Genomic DNA, 17,300 nt, shown 5'->3' with positions numbered 1-17,300 from the left:
AAAAATATTGTGTATATGAAGGGATTAGTAGCATTATCTTTTTTGTATTATCTGAAAATACCAGAAATGAGATTGGTTTTCCAACTGAATGTGTGAATTTATAAATACAGTTATGAGATACAGTTTTTTCCAAACTGCTGACAAAATGTTATATCTCGATGATTTATCCCAGCTGAAAAGGTTAATATTCTTTCTAGAAGGTATTATTGTTTATAATAGTATAAATTTTGTTTTGGGATTTCTCATAATAAATAGAAATGGGAAAAAGTATGGGGTGTTTCATATGTGGATTTTAAACCTTGGGGTCAAACACCACAGAGTATAAACTGCATTCTACTTTCTTTGAATATGTTGTGCGATAGTTGGAGGGAACATTTAAAAGATCATTACTAAAATATTTCAGATGTCTTCTTATAAAAAGTGTGGCTGAACACATGAAAATACTGTGAAGTGTTGTAGGATAAAAACCTAGGAAACATTTGTGTTTAAATGTCATATTTTACTATTTATTTTCTGTATGTAGCTGCTCTTTTAGTCTTCGAGACCAATCTACCATTGAGTTCATCTGAGAGATACACACGTGTAAAAAGAACAAAATGCATTTTGCATTATTTCTTCTTTTCTGTCTCTGACTGTTTTAGGACTATCAGCCAAGGGATGCTTTGTCAATTCATGTGTAAATAGAATTTGTTTTTGTTTAAATGTGTTACATGCAGAGTGAGTGGGATGCAGCACAACTTGTAACTCAGCAGGTCTCCAAGCAGCCAAATTTGAGGCTGCAAAATCAGTAACACATCAGAAAGGACCAGAAGGAAATGTGCCCTTGGCTTTTTTTTTTTTTTTTTTAATACTTCTTTGAATTGAGGATGACCCATAATACTCCAGCTGGCATAGTCTTGGTGTCTCGCACAGGCAGCATGCAGGCCAAGAACAATATGGTCACAGTCCTGCCAGCTTTCAGTCAGAGCTGCCTTGGAGCTGTAGTCCTTCTAGGCTTTCTTCTTTACATGCATGAGCATGCTTGATACCATGAATAATTTGCCCCTGAGTCATGCAATGTCATTGTGTATTAGCACCTTCCTTGTTACTGCTTCCATTAGGGGATCTAGCAATGGTGTATACTTTGCTTTCTTTAGGGTTCTTTTGAAAAGGTCATGAATTTTCCATGCCATGTACCCATCTATGCAAATTTGCTTCCTTTTTTGGTGCTAACCACTTTGCCTGTCCTCAGGTATGATTTTGGGCAATGTTTGCTCGAGGCACCTCTCTCCCTGTAGGACCATTTCAGTTTTGTCATCTTCTGCCCTACAGAGATCTCTCAAAATATCCTTTTTGACAAATTCACAAAGTCTCCAAACTCATGTCCCAAACGTCCCATGGCATGAAATGCACACCTTGGCATCACATGATAAAAGCTTTACTCCAGCAGGCTGTGGCACAGCTCTTCCCATCTTTTCAAACTCACTGTACTGAAACAAGGGCAAAATGTCTCAGGAACCATAAAGAGCCAAGGCAATGGTGGAAGAGGGCAGTTGTACCTTTGCTGGGACATTAGTCATTTGGGGCTGTTTGTCCTGGCATTGTAAACCTAAATCTTGCTTTGAGGTATCTCTGGTAGGCCATCCTAATTCTATAGGTACTGTCACTGACTCTCTTGCTGATATAATTCTGTTGTCAGTAGTGTTTTTCTCCTGGCTGCTTTGTTTGGAGGTGATTAAGAAGCACGGAAGTTGGGACACATCAATTGCATTAACATTTTATGCAGTTGCTTGTCAGACTGAAAATGAATCACTGTAGGCTGTGTTTATAAAATCTACACTGAACTAGAGAATGGCGCATAGTCGTCCCTGTATTGTAGCAGGGATGCTACAAGGCTGTTGCTGAATTTTAAAGTGTACAAGCTAAGTATATCTTACAGCTGCAGATGGCTGCTTTATGATCCTTTTGCGTCTGTTATTAATCCTGCAAAAATGTTTATCACATTTTTTTTTCTAGCTTTGTACCTGTTGAAATATGTGTTTGGATGGAATTTATGCACATTAATCTGCATTTCTGCATGCAGAAATCCTTACACAATAGACACAGCAGATAGAAGTATACAGAACATTTGGGAATAAATTTTGCCCCTAAATGGTATTCAGTATAGAGACAGTTTATCTTCAGTCTGCACAATGAGTATAATGCAATTTACACAGTGCAGGCAAAGAACTGTAACATATAAATTTTAATTGTATATATCAAACTAATAAAAATCACCAGCAGGACCAAGCACTCTCCAGTAGATATTCAGACAATAGTTTAAAATTTTCTCAATATATCATAGTGTAGATAGTAAGCCTAAATATTTTATGAAATTTTACTGTTCATATAAAGACAAGGTTCCAAAGGTATATGCAGAACTGCTAGATTGAAAATATTGCAAGATGAAGATGAAAGTTTTATAAAAAACATGTAAATAGCTATAGAAACTCTGTTTATCAGACCTGCATTTCATTGTGCAGTCAAGGCAGGACTGGAAGCTGCACCCCAGAGTGACTCCACATTACCTGGGACCCTTCAGAAATAGCAGAGGTTCCCAGCTCAGTTCTGCTCTGTAATTACCTTGATGCCTTGCAGAGCTAGGTTTTGCTGAGATGTTTACGAGAGTGCACCAGAAAGATAAATTGTCCTCATTTCTTTTTGTGATGTAGGTAGACCAAAAAATAAAATAAAATACAACGTGCATAACTGACCTGTGTAAAACTTTAAAAACCTGTGAAACCTGTGTTCCAGTTCTTAGTCCTGGGCAAAAGCAATTCCCTTTATGCCATAAAATTCTTAATGTATTTTACCATTCTGTCTTGAGTTACTTTTATGTTATATTTGATTTTACTGCAGAGTATTAATATTGAGGTTATAAAATAAAAAATGCAGAGGGCTCAAGCTTTCCCACAAAACGTTGCAGATATTGATAGCAGTTACAAGAGGAGACAGAAGAATTTTATTTTTTTTGATTTTCAACCTAAAAAAAATTGTTGATGATAAACAAAGGAGTGGAATCCAGCATGGTAAGACAGAGAGCAGTGGCTTGAAAAGTATTTGGAAACGGACAATATGCTTTTATACAGCACAGTGAGATAAGGTTGTTGGCTTGCTCATGGCCATCCACAAGGATTCCTCCTTCACAATTCTGTACATTTAAAATCTCTGATGCAGAGAGGTATTTTCATGCAGCAACATGAATGTTATCCATGGTAATATTAAATTCTGTGACAAATACACTTGCAATTTTCAGTATCTGCATGGCTCAAAGCTAAAATACTAATTTCTGTATTTTAGTCAATGGATATTTTTACAGTGATTATTTCTATGAATATGTTTTTTATTATGCTTTCCTAGCAACCTGGCTCTCATCCCTGGGTTTCTGCACCCACTGTGTTGTCCAGGTGGCCCAGCGCAGCATCTCTTTCCTAGCTTTGTGACAAGGTCGTGATGATCTTGTTCCTTCAGTGTCTCATCACGCCGGTTTCCTGAGACTGGAATATTCACAGGCAGCCCCATTCAGATGCCTGCGTTTTAGCCTCTACCATACTTTATCCTTCTGGTCTTGCTGTCTGATCTGGCTGGCTCCAGAAAGGATTGCAAGATGTAAATGACATCATCTCATCCACTATGTGGAAGCAGATGGAAACAGAGATACTTTCAGACAGGTCCCAAGAAGAGAAAGAAGCAGAAAACAGCATGGGTAGCAAATGCACAGCTATTGAAAATGTGAAAATCCTGCTTTGTCATAGGGCTCTGCATGTAGGTTATGTATCTTAGAATGCCTTTTTATTCATTTTTGATGTTCAGCTTACATTTTAGTGTTGACTTGCTAGACACATCATCTGTTTTTGAAGGTAAAGCATAGGTTCAAAAAGTTATGTTCTGATTTTCTGCATATGGGGTCACTCAAGTTTCATGAAGTACCTTGTACAGCCACCTACATCCTCTGGACCTGGAGCCTGCTCTGGCTGGTGTACCTCTTCTAGCCTAGTCTGCTGCATGTTTAGAGGCATTGAATAATGCATTTTCAGCTGACCAAGCACTGGGAATTTGAATGAATTGCAGTGTCCCACAGCAAAACCTCTGAGCCGTTGGTCTCAGAAGGGACTAAAGGGTCTGTGGCTGTCTGGAAGTAGCCAGTTTCTTTCTGGGAGGCATTTGTTTCTCTGCTCCTGGATGGCCGTAGATAAACACTCCCCCTTCCAGAAGGCTTGCAAGGAAAACCATTGCTGGGGCAGTGCCTCTTCTTAGCCCAATATATGAATTCTTTATTGTTTTGTTCCTGTTTTCCATCTCTCCGATAGCTCCAAATGAGGTGATAACCCAGACAGGGGAAGAACTGTTCTCTCCTGTGCAATTTATCCCTGTCCCCCAGCAGCTCCACAGACCCAAAGGGCAAAGGCCAGTTGTCCACAGCAAGTGGAAGCTATGGTGGGGCTTTGAAATCAATTACTTTTATCGTAAGAGTGGCCAAGGTCTGTCATAGCCTCAAACATCAGTGATGTCTGTGTGAAACAGGAAAGCGAAAAAGTTTTCAGCCTCTGTAGGTGGAGGTGGAAGAAGCCTTCATTTTTTCAGATGCTCCCATGAACAGACTGTGAAAGGGAAATAAAAAGTTCATGGAAAGTGGGTTAAGTGCTTAAGTGAAGAGGAAAATGCAGGAGAGTGTTTCTGCATGTGGTTCTGTGCAACTTTGTGAAATCTTCTGTGAGAGAGATTAATGTTGCCCATTGAGTGATAGGCTGAATTAAATGAAAATGAGCAGGACACTGAGTTTGAAGTCAACATGGATTATTACATTATATGGAGACCTTGGTAGAAATATTTCAGTTAAAATTTTTCAGAACAATTACCGAAATTTAGGAGCATAATATTTTCAATGCAACAGCAAAATTCTGGCTGGAGCCAATTGCACCTGGAGCTCGGGACTGCCTGTGGAAGGGACTGCAAGTTTTTCTTGCTCAAGGGTAACCCAAAACCTTACAAGTGGAGCTCAAAGGGCAATTCAAAGAATGCACGATGGAAGCTTTTCCAAATGGACCAAGCTGTTAAAAATTTTCACAAGATTTGCATTACTTTGTAATGTTCATTTGCAAGCCTAAGCTCTGTGAAGTCTGTCATCTTTCAAGGGGAGTCTCAAAGATTTTATTCTGCTTAGAAGTTATGTAAAGTGCACTGTTTACTTTGTGGTGAAAAGTAAGATTTTGCTGGGTCAAAATATGTTATTATATTTTTGATACTAAGTAGTAGCATTTTTCTGTTAAATTCTTAAAGAGTTTTATTTCTTCTTTATTCTGTAAGAATTTAAAATTCTTCTGTAGTCACCCAAGCGAAGGTGGCTAGAGACACCTTACTGAGCATATGTTTAGCATACGCTATCACAACCATTCTGTCCACATTCCAACTGTATAAAGGTTATTAATAACTCATTAATATCGGGCTGTAGCCATTTTAAAGAGAAACAATCACCACTTTGCAGCTGAAGAAGAGACTTTCCTTCCTTTATGAGAATAGCCTTTTTGTCTTCTGAAACAGTAATGGTCAAGTCAGACCATTTTTTTGAGGAAAACTGCAAGGAAAGGCTTTGTGCTAGATTGTCATTCTAACTATCACTTTTTTTTTTTTTTCTATCTGATTTCAGAGTCTGGCAACAAGAAATTAAAGAGCACGATACAGAGAAGCACAGAGACAGGAATGGCAGCAGAGATGAGAAGTCGTATGGTTCGACAACCAAGTCGAGAATCCACTGATGGCAGCATAAATAGTTACAGCTCTGAGGGCAAGTAAGTGGCATTAAAAATATCAGTAATGTATGAAAAATTTCTTCTATTGTAAAGAAAACAGAATGTGAACAGAGGTCCCAGCTTTGGCTGAAGGGTGTAGCTCTGTGCATAGATTCTTCCTCTTGAGAAAACGTTAGCAAAACTGAACTATTTAGGCATGCCATACAAAGTCATTGAAAATTGAAATTGAGAGGGGACTTCTGAGGGTCTCACATTCTCCCTGCCATCCTGTGAGGCATTTTGTTCATCATAAGAGAACTGAATTCAGAGTGCACTATTCAAAACAAAACATAGGGGTAGTTTTTCTTTGAGTTGTGTTTGGATTAACTCAGAGTTAAACTTCAAACGTTGTGTGTAAATCCCGGTGATATGAAACTCTGCTCAGTAATACTGTACACAAAGAAAGTTTAGTTTGGAGTTGGTCCAAGTCTTTTATTGAGAATTGTAAAACCAGTGTCCAACTGCATTAGCGAAAATCAGCCACACAACTGTGGGTAGCGGGGCAGCTGTTTTCATTCACTGATGGATGACTGAGTCTCAAGGAAAGGAGAGTAGAGGCTGATTTGACACAAATGTGTGCATCCTCCTCAGAGGTCTCAATGGGGTTCTGCCTTGTGTGCAGAGGCACAGTGGTCACCAGAGAATTCTTGGAAATTGCCTACCTACAAAAGTGGAAACTGGGGGTAGGGAATTCTAGAATTCCACCTTATAGACCGTGTGTGTGTGTGTGAAAGGATGAAGAGCCAGAGGCAACCATGATGGTGGCAAGGAGATGTGTAAATGTGCATTTTCTCCATCATGAGATGATAAGGCATTACCTTTACCCTTCATCACTCCTTCTTCCTTATTCTCTCTACGCTGGACTGTCAGTCTGTAGGGCACCAGTCACTCACCATGCTGATGGTGAGTGTAAATGGGCAGGTAAATGGGACCACACTAATACGGAAGCTAGGGACCGGCAGGTTAGCAACATGGGAGAGTTGGGAGCCCAGCACTGAAGGTGAGGACCTTTTGGTCTGTTAGAGTTAGCAGCTCTTTTGGTTGATTCCTGATCCTCAAGATGCTTCAGCTTCATTTCCTGACTTAGTTTACACTTAGCCTTAACCACTGACCTTGATGTCGATATCCCTATTCATTCCCTGCAAGGGTATAGAAACAGTGAGGCCAGTGAAGTGAGAAGAACAGCTGTATCTGACAGTGACTTCCTCTAAAGGGAAGCCAGGGAGAATGAGCTAAAGGAGGCAGATAACAAAACCCAGGTTAAATAGTTGCATCTGTCTTGCTGCAATGAAGGAAGAGAAGCATTCCTTTAACAGGATGCAATGCCATGGATAAAAGGGATGCCAGACAGCTCTGCTCATCATGGAGCTGTACTTCATGTCTTAGAAAACTTCTCTGAGGTCTTACATTTTTCTGTGTTTCTGTGATTTAGATGTAGATCATAACCTCGGATACTCTGTGAGCTTACTTGAGTGTCTTAGAACACTGTTAGTTTACAGCAGCTTTAGGTTTAGTGAAGCTGTTCACAGTGAAGGAAAGATGTTAAAAGTGGATATTCTTGTAAGAAAGATGACCAATAAGCCAATCTTTTATTGTACAGTCACTTCCCCTACATGCATCACTATCTTATTTTTAGAACATGAGTTGGACATAAGTACAAGGTGGAGGGGAAGCTGCACCACTGCATCACACAATCAGGGGTGTATGCACTGTGCCACCCGATCCTAAAATCCTCTTCCTCCTTTCTTCTCCTGGGCATTTTTCAAACATTAGAAATGTCACATTTGACTTCAGATCTTACTGCTAGTGTGAGTATGAATTGTTTTTTGATAGTACCTTGTACTCAGACTTCCCCTGCATTTGTATGGCAAAGCTATTTACTAGGTTTATCCTTCCTTCCATGAGATTCCTATCAAAATCAGCAGGAGCTTGACCTTGGTTGCTTGAGTAGCATTTTGTGTGCAGTTCACTCTTACTGTAGGCAGGTAATGATAACAATTAGGAGGTGTTGGTGTTGAATTTGCATGGACAATTTTTCCTTCCTGATGAGTATACTTTATGATACTGCCCTTAATTGCAGACTCACCTAGTTAGTTTATTAGTGTTATGTTAGTGTTATGCCTCATCCTGCATTTTGCAATACCAGTGAGATAAATAACTTTGCTGAGATCACACAGTCCTACAGTACATACCCCAGGTATCACATTATATTCTTCTGCCTGAGCCATAATTGGAGTTTAATGAGTTGCAATTAATGCACATTAAGGTGAATGGAGTACTCACACCCTTCATTATTATTTGTGTAGTTAGAAGTGTCTGAAAAATGAGAACACTCTGAAGTGAAGATTTTCAATGCAAGTAATTCCCCACCAAAATGTAACAGGCATTTAGAGGAAAAAGGCCAAAGAAACAAACAAGAAACCAATTCTAGCAGCAGCAAGAGTGAATGGGATGTGCCACTGGGCAGAGGAGCAGGCTGGGTGTCTTGTCAGGCAGGGCACAAGGCTTGAACCTGCACCTTGGTGTTAGGTGACTGCCATTACTGGGGGGCTGATAGTTGAACTGAAGGCCTCCAGGTTCTACTTTTCCATCTAAAGAAACCTTAAATAAGATTTCTTTAAACTTCTGTGAAAAGCTTACCTGTAGGAAAATCAGAGTTTTCTAATGAAAAGTACAATGCTGATGTTTTCTTGCCAACGTTAGTTACAGACAGTCTATTTGCTCATGGAAACATTGTTAAGAGCAGTTAGTCTTGAGGAGAAACACAAACATCTTGTACTCAACTAACCAGGGTTTGCAGAGAATTTTTAGTATGAATAGAATGGACCACATAAATCTGGTGTATGGAAATCAAAGCTTTTCACACTAGGTGTTTTAATTAGGTAGTTTTGTTACTGTGTTCCTGAGTCTAATAGGGAATTTCCTTTGAGTGAGAAAGTGATGCAGAATGCTGGCTGGCGCGTTGGGTAAGATGCACGTTGGGTAAGACTTAGTTCAACATCTGTTCTTCTGTTCCTCCTAATTATGATGAGGAAGTCGAAGTTGAGTTTCCCCACCATGGATCATTCTCTCTCTTATTGTTTGTTTCTTTGTTCTGTTACTCTTTGGAGAGTGCATATGTATTGCAGAGAGAGAAAAAAAAAAAAAAGTGGAGATAAAAAAAAGTGGAGATTCCTGAATACGAGAAAACAGCTTGGAAAATCATGTGTATTCTGTGTTACTGCATTGCATTTCAGTCCTGAAAAAGGGATGGGCATTCACTGAAGATGCAGATGTGGCTACCAGAATATTTGGCTAGGGATCAGTATTACGTTTAGGTCTCATCCACACTAGCACTATTTGCCAGTTTATGATTTCATTAAACAGCTGCAACAATCAGATTAATTTAGCATATGTATTGGTTTTCCCTGTTTAACCTAACTGATGCGGATGGCCTTTGAATGTATATATTACAAAATAAACCAAGCATTCAGGAATGAGCAATAGGCTCCTAAATTTCATGAGGCTTTTTATGTCCCGTCATACGAGGTCACTCATAGTTTATTCACCTGTCAGGCTCTTTGCTGCTCCCGGAATACTCCTTAGCAAGAACTACTTGTATGAACTATTTTTGTTCCACATGCAGAATTTCACTTTACTTCTTTGGGGTCCTTGGGAGATAGCTCATTTGTGTTGCTGCAGAGCAGTTTGTGGTTGCACGTCCTGAGCTGTTTACCTTGTGTAAGAACTACTTTTTGGGTAGACACTGTAGGACAATAAAAAATAATCCCGTTCTTATGCTTAACCAGCTTTTATTTTCCTTCAGCTTAATATTTCCTGGAGTACGGCTGGGTGCTGACAGTCAGTTCAGTGATTTCCTTGACGGACTTGGACCTGCACAGTTAGTAGGCCGGCAGACGCTAGCAACCCCTGCCATGGGTAAGAATAATATGTTCTCCTATGTTAGATGTGTAAGTAGCTAATAATTATCGCACACACTAACAAACTACAGCACCACAAAGACTTTTTAAAAGTGGCTTCCTTCACTGTAAACATGAAAGTCTTATATCCAGTCACTGGTATACCTAGCATGCTAGCATCCAGAATGGAAGGAAAAACAGTATTTGCTCCAGATGGAGGTGTCTGCTAATCTCATCTGCAAACTGATAGCGGCTTCAGTTTCCTTCCCACTCAAAAGTTATTGTGGGTTTTCCAATTGTAGCTCACTGCAAAATCTCAGCTGTTCAAGGTTTATATTTATTTGCCACAGATTATATTGAATGTGATGGACAGTTTCTTGCCCAACTCCATGCTTGTCCAAGCTTAGTGCATCCTGAAGTAACCCCAGAATTTGAAACTTCAGCCCACATTTGCAATGCCCAGTAATCAGCTGCTGATAAAGACAGTGTTTCTAATGGAGGAGACAAAATCCTTTTCTAAAGCAGCTGCCTGGAACTATCAGTGATCTTCTCTGTACTCCAAACTAGTCCGGATTTCCCTATAGTAGCATTAGTTTTATCTTGGTTATGAATGGGCTATGAGTGTATGTGCTGTGCAACGGCACAGTGCTGTGTATATATCTTTGGAAAGGTTTGATAATTTTTTGCTCACACTTGAGCAATTCTTAGGCATGCTTCGCATATTACATGTTTAGGATGATAAGTGAGGAGTACTTGATCCATGCCTGCAACAATGCTGGAAATCGTAAGTGGCCAGTGCTTTAGTACAGCGCTCTCAGAAGAGTCAGCTTCAGGAATGGTTACTGAGATGCTGCTAAAAAAGAGGAGAAAGAGACAGAAAAACTGTAAAGAGTTTGTTTCTCTGCCAACTCATGAGCAGAGCAGAAGGAGACAGACTTTCTTGATGCTTTGAGTATCCTGTAAAGCAAGGTTTGCTGTATAAGTCCAGATAACTGCTACTTGCTTAATGCATTAATAAACACCAAAGTCATTAAATACACTTTTCCTGTAATTTGAAAGAGAAGATAATTGATAGACTATCTGCCCAATAAAAATCTAAATGGCTCTGTTGGTATAAGGATCTAGATTTCCTTTATCTCTTGATTTTAATCTAAATATTTTTCTGCAGATGACTTGGGTAATACATTTTTTTTCACTTCTTAGAACCGTTTTATTTACTAAATGCTCAGGTTTCAGCCCCCCAAAAAAGCACTTTGCCATGCTTTTTAACAAATTTCAGAAGCTTTTCTACATACAGCTGCTAGTGATGACTGGAAAACGTTTGTATTGTTGCTCCCCCTTCTGGTTGCCTGTAACATGTTTTTATTTGAATGTGCGATCCTGAGATGTGGTATTAAAACATCTTGGAATTTTCCTTTAGACTGCTTTTAGCACAACACAGAGCTCTGTTTATTCAAGCTAAGTCTGATAGCTAGAAATCTTCCCTGCTGCTCTGTCATACCTCAAATGCCAAGGTATAAAACACTGTTTCAATCTACCATTAGACAAGCATGTAAAAATCTCATGCCAGGTTAATTTCAAAATGCTGTATTTCTAAATCTGAAATCCCAAATTATATAGTTCAGGACTGGCTATCTTGGGGTTTTGTTTTTTTTTTTTCAAGTAATTCGGCGTTTACATCTGAAATACAGCCATACTTAGCTGTGGCATGGATATATGGATAGTTCATTTATTTGCACAGGTTTCACACAGCTCACGTGTCAAATTGTTTATTTTTGATTCTAAGTGGTGTATTAGATATCTGCCCAGCTAATTCCCTAATATAAAAAAAAATCACAGAGATGTAATATTTTGAATTGTGGTTAAGGTAACTTTTCTTGTATTTTATTGTTCTCAGACCAAAGCCCTTTCCTTTTTATGTAAGAAATATCACTTATCAAAATTCAGGCAGGGAAACAGAAGTTTGATTGGTGGCAAAAGCAAACTTTTATTTTAGTGTGTTGCATCATTTTATTCACACTGAAAATGGGCATGGAATATTGATAAAAACAGAATTGTCACCTTTGTATGTGTTTGAGGCCTTTGCAGAAGAAGACCTCTTTTAAGTCCCTATGAGGCTAGGGCATCATCCTCTGACTGCACCTCATCCAGTTGGTGTACCTGCCTTCCACTGAGGATCCAGTCAGATAATTGTAGTTGCTGAGGGTTTCAAAGTTAAATTCTATCAGCAATTCTCCTTCCTGTTATATCAGACAAGGAACCTTTGCACTGCCATCTCTTGCATCTCGGCTTGGAGGCAGAAACTTCTGCTGAGGGGATATCTGAACGTGCGTTTGGGTTTTAGGCTGTTTGGGCATGGGACCACTGCCAGGGCAGTGTGTGTCAGTGACTGGCACACTAGGTCAGCAGTCCTAGGTAGAAGTCTCTAAATAATTCAGAGTGCAAAATCAAAAGTATGGTGGTGATACTGAAGTGTTGCTATAAATTTGCTTGTCCCCCATGGATCACAAATACTAAGCTCAGGTATGAAATGTACATGAAGAGAGGGCATATTGCTAAGTATCTATCTTTTAGTACTGGGTTAAGGATGGAGAAATCTAATGGAACAGGAGAAGAGGTGACAAGCACAATAATGCAGCAGACTAGTACCACACCAGTCTATTTCCCAGTCTTATACTGTATCTCCCAGGCTGTTCTGCTTCTTTAAAATGCAAGCTTCTTTCTTCTCCCTTTCAGGTGATATCCAGATTGGCATGGTGGATAAAAAGGGTCAGTTAGAAGTAGAAGTCATAAGAGCTCGTGGCCTCACACAAAAACCTGGCTCCAAATCTACCCCAGGTAAGGGAAAAATAGACAATATATGAACAGAAAGCAAGAATACAAAATACACAGATTATGTGGAGACTGAAGACTTTTTAAGCTCCTCATTTAATATAACTACATTTGGTTGGTTTGCTTTTAACAAAGAATGTGTGAATGGATATGTCCTTGCTACCAATGTCCACTTCTTACCACCTTGCAGCTACTTAACTGCTTGCCACCTTTCAATGAATGATTTTCAGCAACTCAAAATCCATTCTGGAAGGAAATTTTGCGGAAATATTTCCATGTATTTTAGGCAAGTCATATCTCTCAGAGAGGCTTTGTTGATGTAGATGAAGACCTTTGTGTTTGTTCCACATCAAAACAAGAAATGGAGAACAGATGAATGTGCTTTAAACAATGTTATAAATGGCTCAGGATTCAAATTAGGATTAAATAAAAAAATAGGATTTATTAAAAGAATATAAAAGAATATGAGGAATTGTTAAAACATTCCTCACAAACAAGCAATTTAGTAAATTCACATGCCATGGTCCTCTGTGTGCAGCAGTGCTTGAAGAAGCTTGTAGGTGATGCTAGTGCCAGTGTCAACAACCTGTGTAATGAAAGAAATTTAATTGTATCATTTTACAAGGACTTTTTTGAGTCCTGTTTACAGAAATCTGTCTTAGAAAAGGTTTATAATCACCACTACAACCACTGCTTTACTGTAACAAGTAGAACAGTTGTTTTAGATAATGTTTTGGCAAAATGGTACTTCACAACCTACTCAGGAGCTGAAGATGAAAGAGTCAGTGTTATCTGAATGACTTAGTTTTAAATATTCCTTTCAATGAAATATCAGTCGTCTGTTTCAGTGTATCTCTGACCCCTGAACATACATAGAGACTCCAGATTAGCTAGCAGAGACAATTAATTCCTGGCAAAGGGAAGTGTTTCTAGAATGACAGGTGTGAAAAACAACTGTTATTAATAACATCTTGGATCATAAAATTCAAGGTTTATAAAAACTGATTTGATTTCTTATGGTCTGTGTCATTTATTTAGTGAACGTAATTGCATTCAGATGAGGATACAACGATATCCTCGCTGCGTACAGTGAGGATAGCGTGTGTCATGTTCTTTCTAATCAGTTTCCTTCTATGGCATTTGTCCTGCAATTCAGATGTGCAGTGTAGAAGTTTTTAAGTTCAAATATAAAATTTGTGATGTTCTGTTTGCAGCTCCATATGTCAAAGTGTATTTATTGGAAAACGGAGCATGTATAGCTAAGAAGAAGACAAGAATTGCACGGAAGACCCTTGATCCTTTGTACCAACAGACACTGGTTTTTGATGAAAGTCCACAGGGTAAAGTGCTTCAGGTCAGTTGCTTCTTAATCCCATTTTAGGCTATCATTTGGTAAAGCACTTGTATGTTTACTTAAGTTTAAGCAATATACGTAAACCCATTCCAACTCGCTAAGCATTTAATTTTATAAATACCAGCAAACACATCCTTGTGGCTTGTGGTTTCAGACCTGTGAAATGTCTGGCTGTATTAAACATTTCTCTTTTGTTGACTCTCGCTCCTGTTCTGCCATTACGTTTTCCCGCAAGAGGGAGAAATCATTCACCCTTAAGAATAACATTTTCCTTACAATACACATCATGAAATACAGCAGGAGTGATCGTGGCTTTTAGGACAAGGCTGAATCTGTATTTTGTGTTCTTTCAGGTAATAGTTTGGGGAGACTATGGCCGAATGGATCACAAATGCTTCATGGGAGTTGCCCAAATCCTTCTGGAGGAACTGGATCTGTCCAGTGTGGTAATAGGCTGGTATAAATTATTTCCACCTTCATCACTAGTGGATCCAACCTTGACTCCCCTGACACGCAGGGCCTCCCAGTCATCTCTGGAAAGTTCAACTGGGCCTCCCTGCATTAGGTCATAGTAGCAGGTGCTGTCTAATAAAAACACCACCCAGGATAACGATTGGAACCAGATACTCACACGATCAAAAAACGCTGTTGGAGAGAGACAATCACTTCTGTTTTTGCTTGTAGTAGTTATCCAAAAATATGTCTGAGTTGTTTGTCGAGAGACAGCTTACATTGACAGAACAAAAATACATCACGTATGGCCAATCTATTAGCAACTATCACTGATGCTTATATTGATCCAAAAACAAACAAACAAAGAGAAAGAGGGACCTTTAGATTCAAATTAAGTCAAATATGAGCCAAACTGGAAGCTCTCACTCTGTTAACAATGTTGTATTTTTTCACATTTTGACAGAGCCCTCAAGCAGTGTTAACTTCCTGGTGTTTCAGCAGTTTTTCTGTACTTGTTACTTCCACTAGTTTTTTGCCATGTGATTCTGCTAGTTTTGTAGAAGTCCTCACAACGCTAACAGAGACCCTTCCTTTCTTTTTCTAAACCAAACAAACCAAACCAAAAGGGCTGAAGCATATCTCTGTAAGCATCGTTAAAGTGTTCAACAGCCACAGTTACAATTCCAGCAAGTTCAAATCGTTTCTCGGTTCTGGTGCTTCAAAGTCTCTCATGTGGGAACCCAGAACAAATGACCGATCGAGGTTATATTCTTAAAAAAAACTAATAATCACAGTGCCACTTTTTCTTTGTAAAATAAAAGCAGATATGTTTGCATTATATATAATAACTTTTATGTTTATGATGTTTTGCATGGAAGAATTTTGAAGAATTCTGCAACTAATGCTGGGGACTGGTATAAAGCAGCTTTAGTCTTAATTTTGACATTGAATATGTTACTGGTAATGCAGTTTTCCTCCTAGAAATGGAGAGGAAATATTTACGTTTCTGTGTATAAATGTATATTTGACTTCCCAAAATGTTGACCAGGAATGGATTGAGCATATGACACTTTCAGCTGTACCCAGGCTTCTCTGATGTGTGTCGCTTCAGACGCACTTGTCTGCCCTGGATAGAGCATGGTATGATTCGTTCAGTGTTTCACTGGAAATTCCAGTTGAAATATTCTGCACTTACTAATGTTTTTATCAAATTTTAGTTTACATTTCTTTGAGATTGATGCAAGCACAAAGCTTGATTTTTTAACGCAAGATATCTTACTTTTTGGAGAAAAAAAAAAAGTCAAAATTCAATTTGCTTTTTATTCATTTGAGTTCTTCTTGGCCTTGAAATCCCTTGTGATATTCTGTAAATGTGCTAAAAACTGCAGATTCTGCAGGTGCATTGATATGTTACCCCTCCTTTTACAGGCCATTCAATTTTGTGATCACACAAATAGAGCAGCATGACTTGGAACTGTTCAAAGCTGCATGCACGTTTTGTAAAAAGAGATGAAAAAGGTTATTTAATAATGTATGTTAGTTCCACATAGGCCAGCTTGTATGTTGCATGTACTTGTACAGTTTGCTCGTAATTACTATACTGAAGTAACCAAGAAATCTAAGCCATCCATTTTTCTTATAGACATTTTGCAGGTTTTAGCCAGGCTAGGTCTGTGAGTCTGGTGCTAAATGTCTATAGATGGACTTTATTTTTTACCCTATGGAAAACGTGATGTAGTACGGACCAAATTCCTTCTAATAAATATTTTGGTGTAGATTCCTACTGTGGGGCTGTAACACATGTAGAAACTGTGTACACACTAGGTTTTAATTCATAGACATACTGCCTGCACCAAGTGAACTATTTATTATTACTCAACACGTCGGAATTACTCTGCCCATCTTTCCGTAGGGCGCAGATTGATTACTGCTCGACCTGCTGAGCAGGAAGAACTCAAGTATTGGTGCACTACTACTAGATCCTGTTCTGTCTTAGTGGCCAAAAAACAACTAGTTATAATTCGATAGTATCTTTCTATTTTGACCACTTGTCTTAACACTCCCCTGTGCTTTTAAATGAACTTCCAACTCATGTTATGTAAACATGTTTAATAAAATTTCCTTTTCATGTCCAGTGTAGTAGTTGTGCTCTCTGTATGTTCTGAGGTTCATCTGTGATTCTGCTCGCTGCAGGACTGTGTGAAATGTGTTAAGGAACAGTAAAATGATAAGTGATTTCTATGGTTCTTTTGATTGATGTAATAGTGTATGTTGAAATCTGGGGCCAGAAACTGAGGTCTGGTGAAAGTCGTGTTTGGTTGGCTGCCTTTTCACCATGGAAGGAGCCAAATTGTGCTCTCATTCATCGAAGCAGGCAAATTGAAGTCAGTTAGCCAAATTACAACCTGGTGAAACCCAACCAGTTTACTTGGGTTGAACAATGCTGTGTCTGCTTGCACTAGGTCAGTGGGGCAGTACGTGTCAGAGCCAGACACCAGCTCTGTATTTGGTGTGTGCCAAGCCTTTAAGACATGTGAACAACTTCTGAACTTTTGCACTCTTTAAACCCAGAAATATGCCATTGTACTGTAATGCCACGATGGATCCTGCTGTATAGACATTTACCTGAGAGCAGAATTTGGCACTACATTTTATTAGAGAATCAAAGATTATGTATGTTGTTTGATTTTAGTTTTCCATGTCCCACAGATACCTGATCACAACTGAAAAATAACATAAAGACAATATTGCCTCACTTTGAACACTTTTGTTTATTACTTTATTTAACTGAATACATGGTTAAGCTACTGAAAAAAAAAAAAAAAAAGATAATTAAACATGGTAAATCTCTGAACAAAAGACATGTTATATCTCTGCTTCTGTGTGGTGGGAGTGATCTGTTTAAATATGCAATTTGTTATACTATTGCAAAACCACTTAGTTTCATAAATCTCA

The 17,300-nt window shown here is 38.8% G+C and overlaps 1 protein-coding gene across 32 annotated transcripts in view; it reads left to right on the top strand.

Moving 5' to 3' along the window:
• Nucleotides 1–16,479, top strand: part of RIMS1 (regulating synaptic membrane exocytosis 1) — a 318,971-nt gene extending 302,492 nt beyond the window's left edge. For all 32 annotated transcript variants that reach the window (XM_038176856.2, XM_072036301.1, XM_072036302.1 and 29 more), the window contains 5 exons: nucleotides 5,666–5,807; nucleotides 9,613–9,725; nucleotides 12,443–12,544; nucleotides 13,753–13,892; nucleotides 14,246–16,479. In XM_038176856.2, the coding sequence (XP_038032784.1) occupies nucleotides 5,666–5,807; nucleotides 9,613–9,725; nucleotides 12,443–12,544; nucleotides 13,753–13,892; nucleotides 14,246–14,464 (716 nt within the window). In that variant the 3' untranslated portion in view covers nucleotides 14,465–16,479. The remainder of the gene's footprint in view (nucleotides 1–5,665; nucleotides 5,808–9,612; nucleotides 9,726–12,442; nucleotides 12,545–13,752; nucleotides 13,893–14,245) is intronic.
• The last annotated feature ends 821 nt before the right edge of the window (nucleotides 16,480–17,300 follow it).

Source organism: Anas platyrhynchos, chromosome 3 (assembly GCF_047663525.1).
Source record: "Anas platyrhynchos isolate ZD024472 breed Pekin duck chromosome 3, IASCAAS_PekinDuck_T2T, whole genome shotgun sequence".
Lineage (NCBI taxonomy): Eukaryota > Metazoa > Chordata > Aves > Anseriformes > Anatidae > Anas > Anas platyrhynchos.
This window is presented reverse-complemented; position numbering and strand designations above follow the sequence as displayed.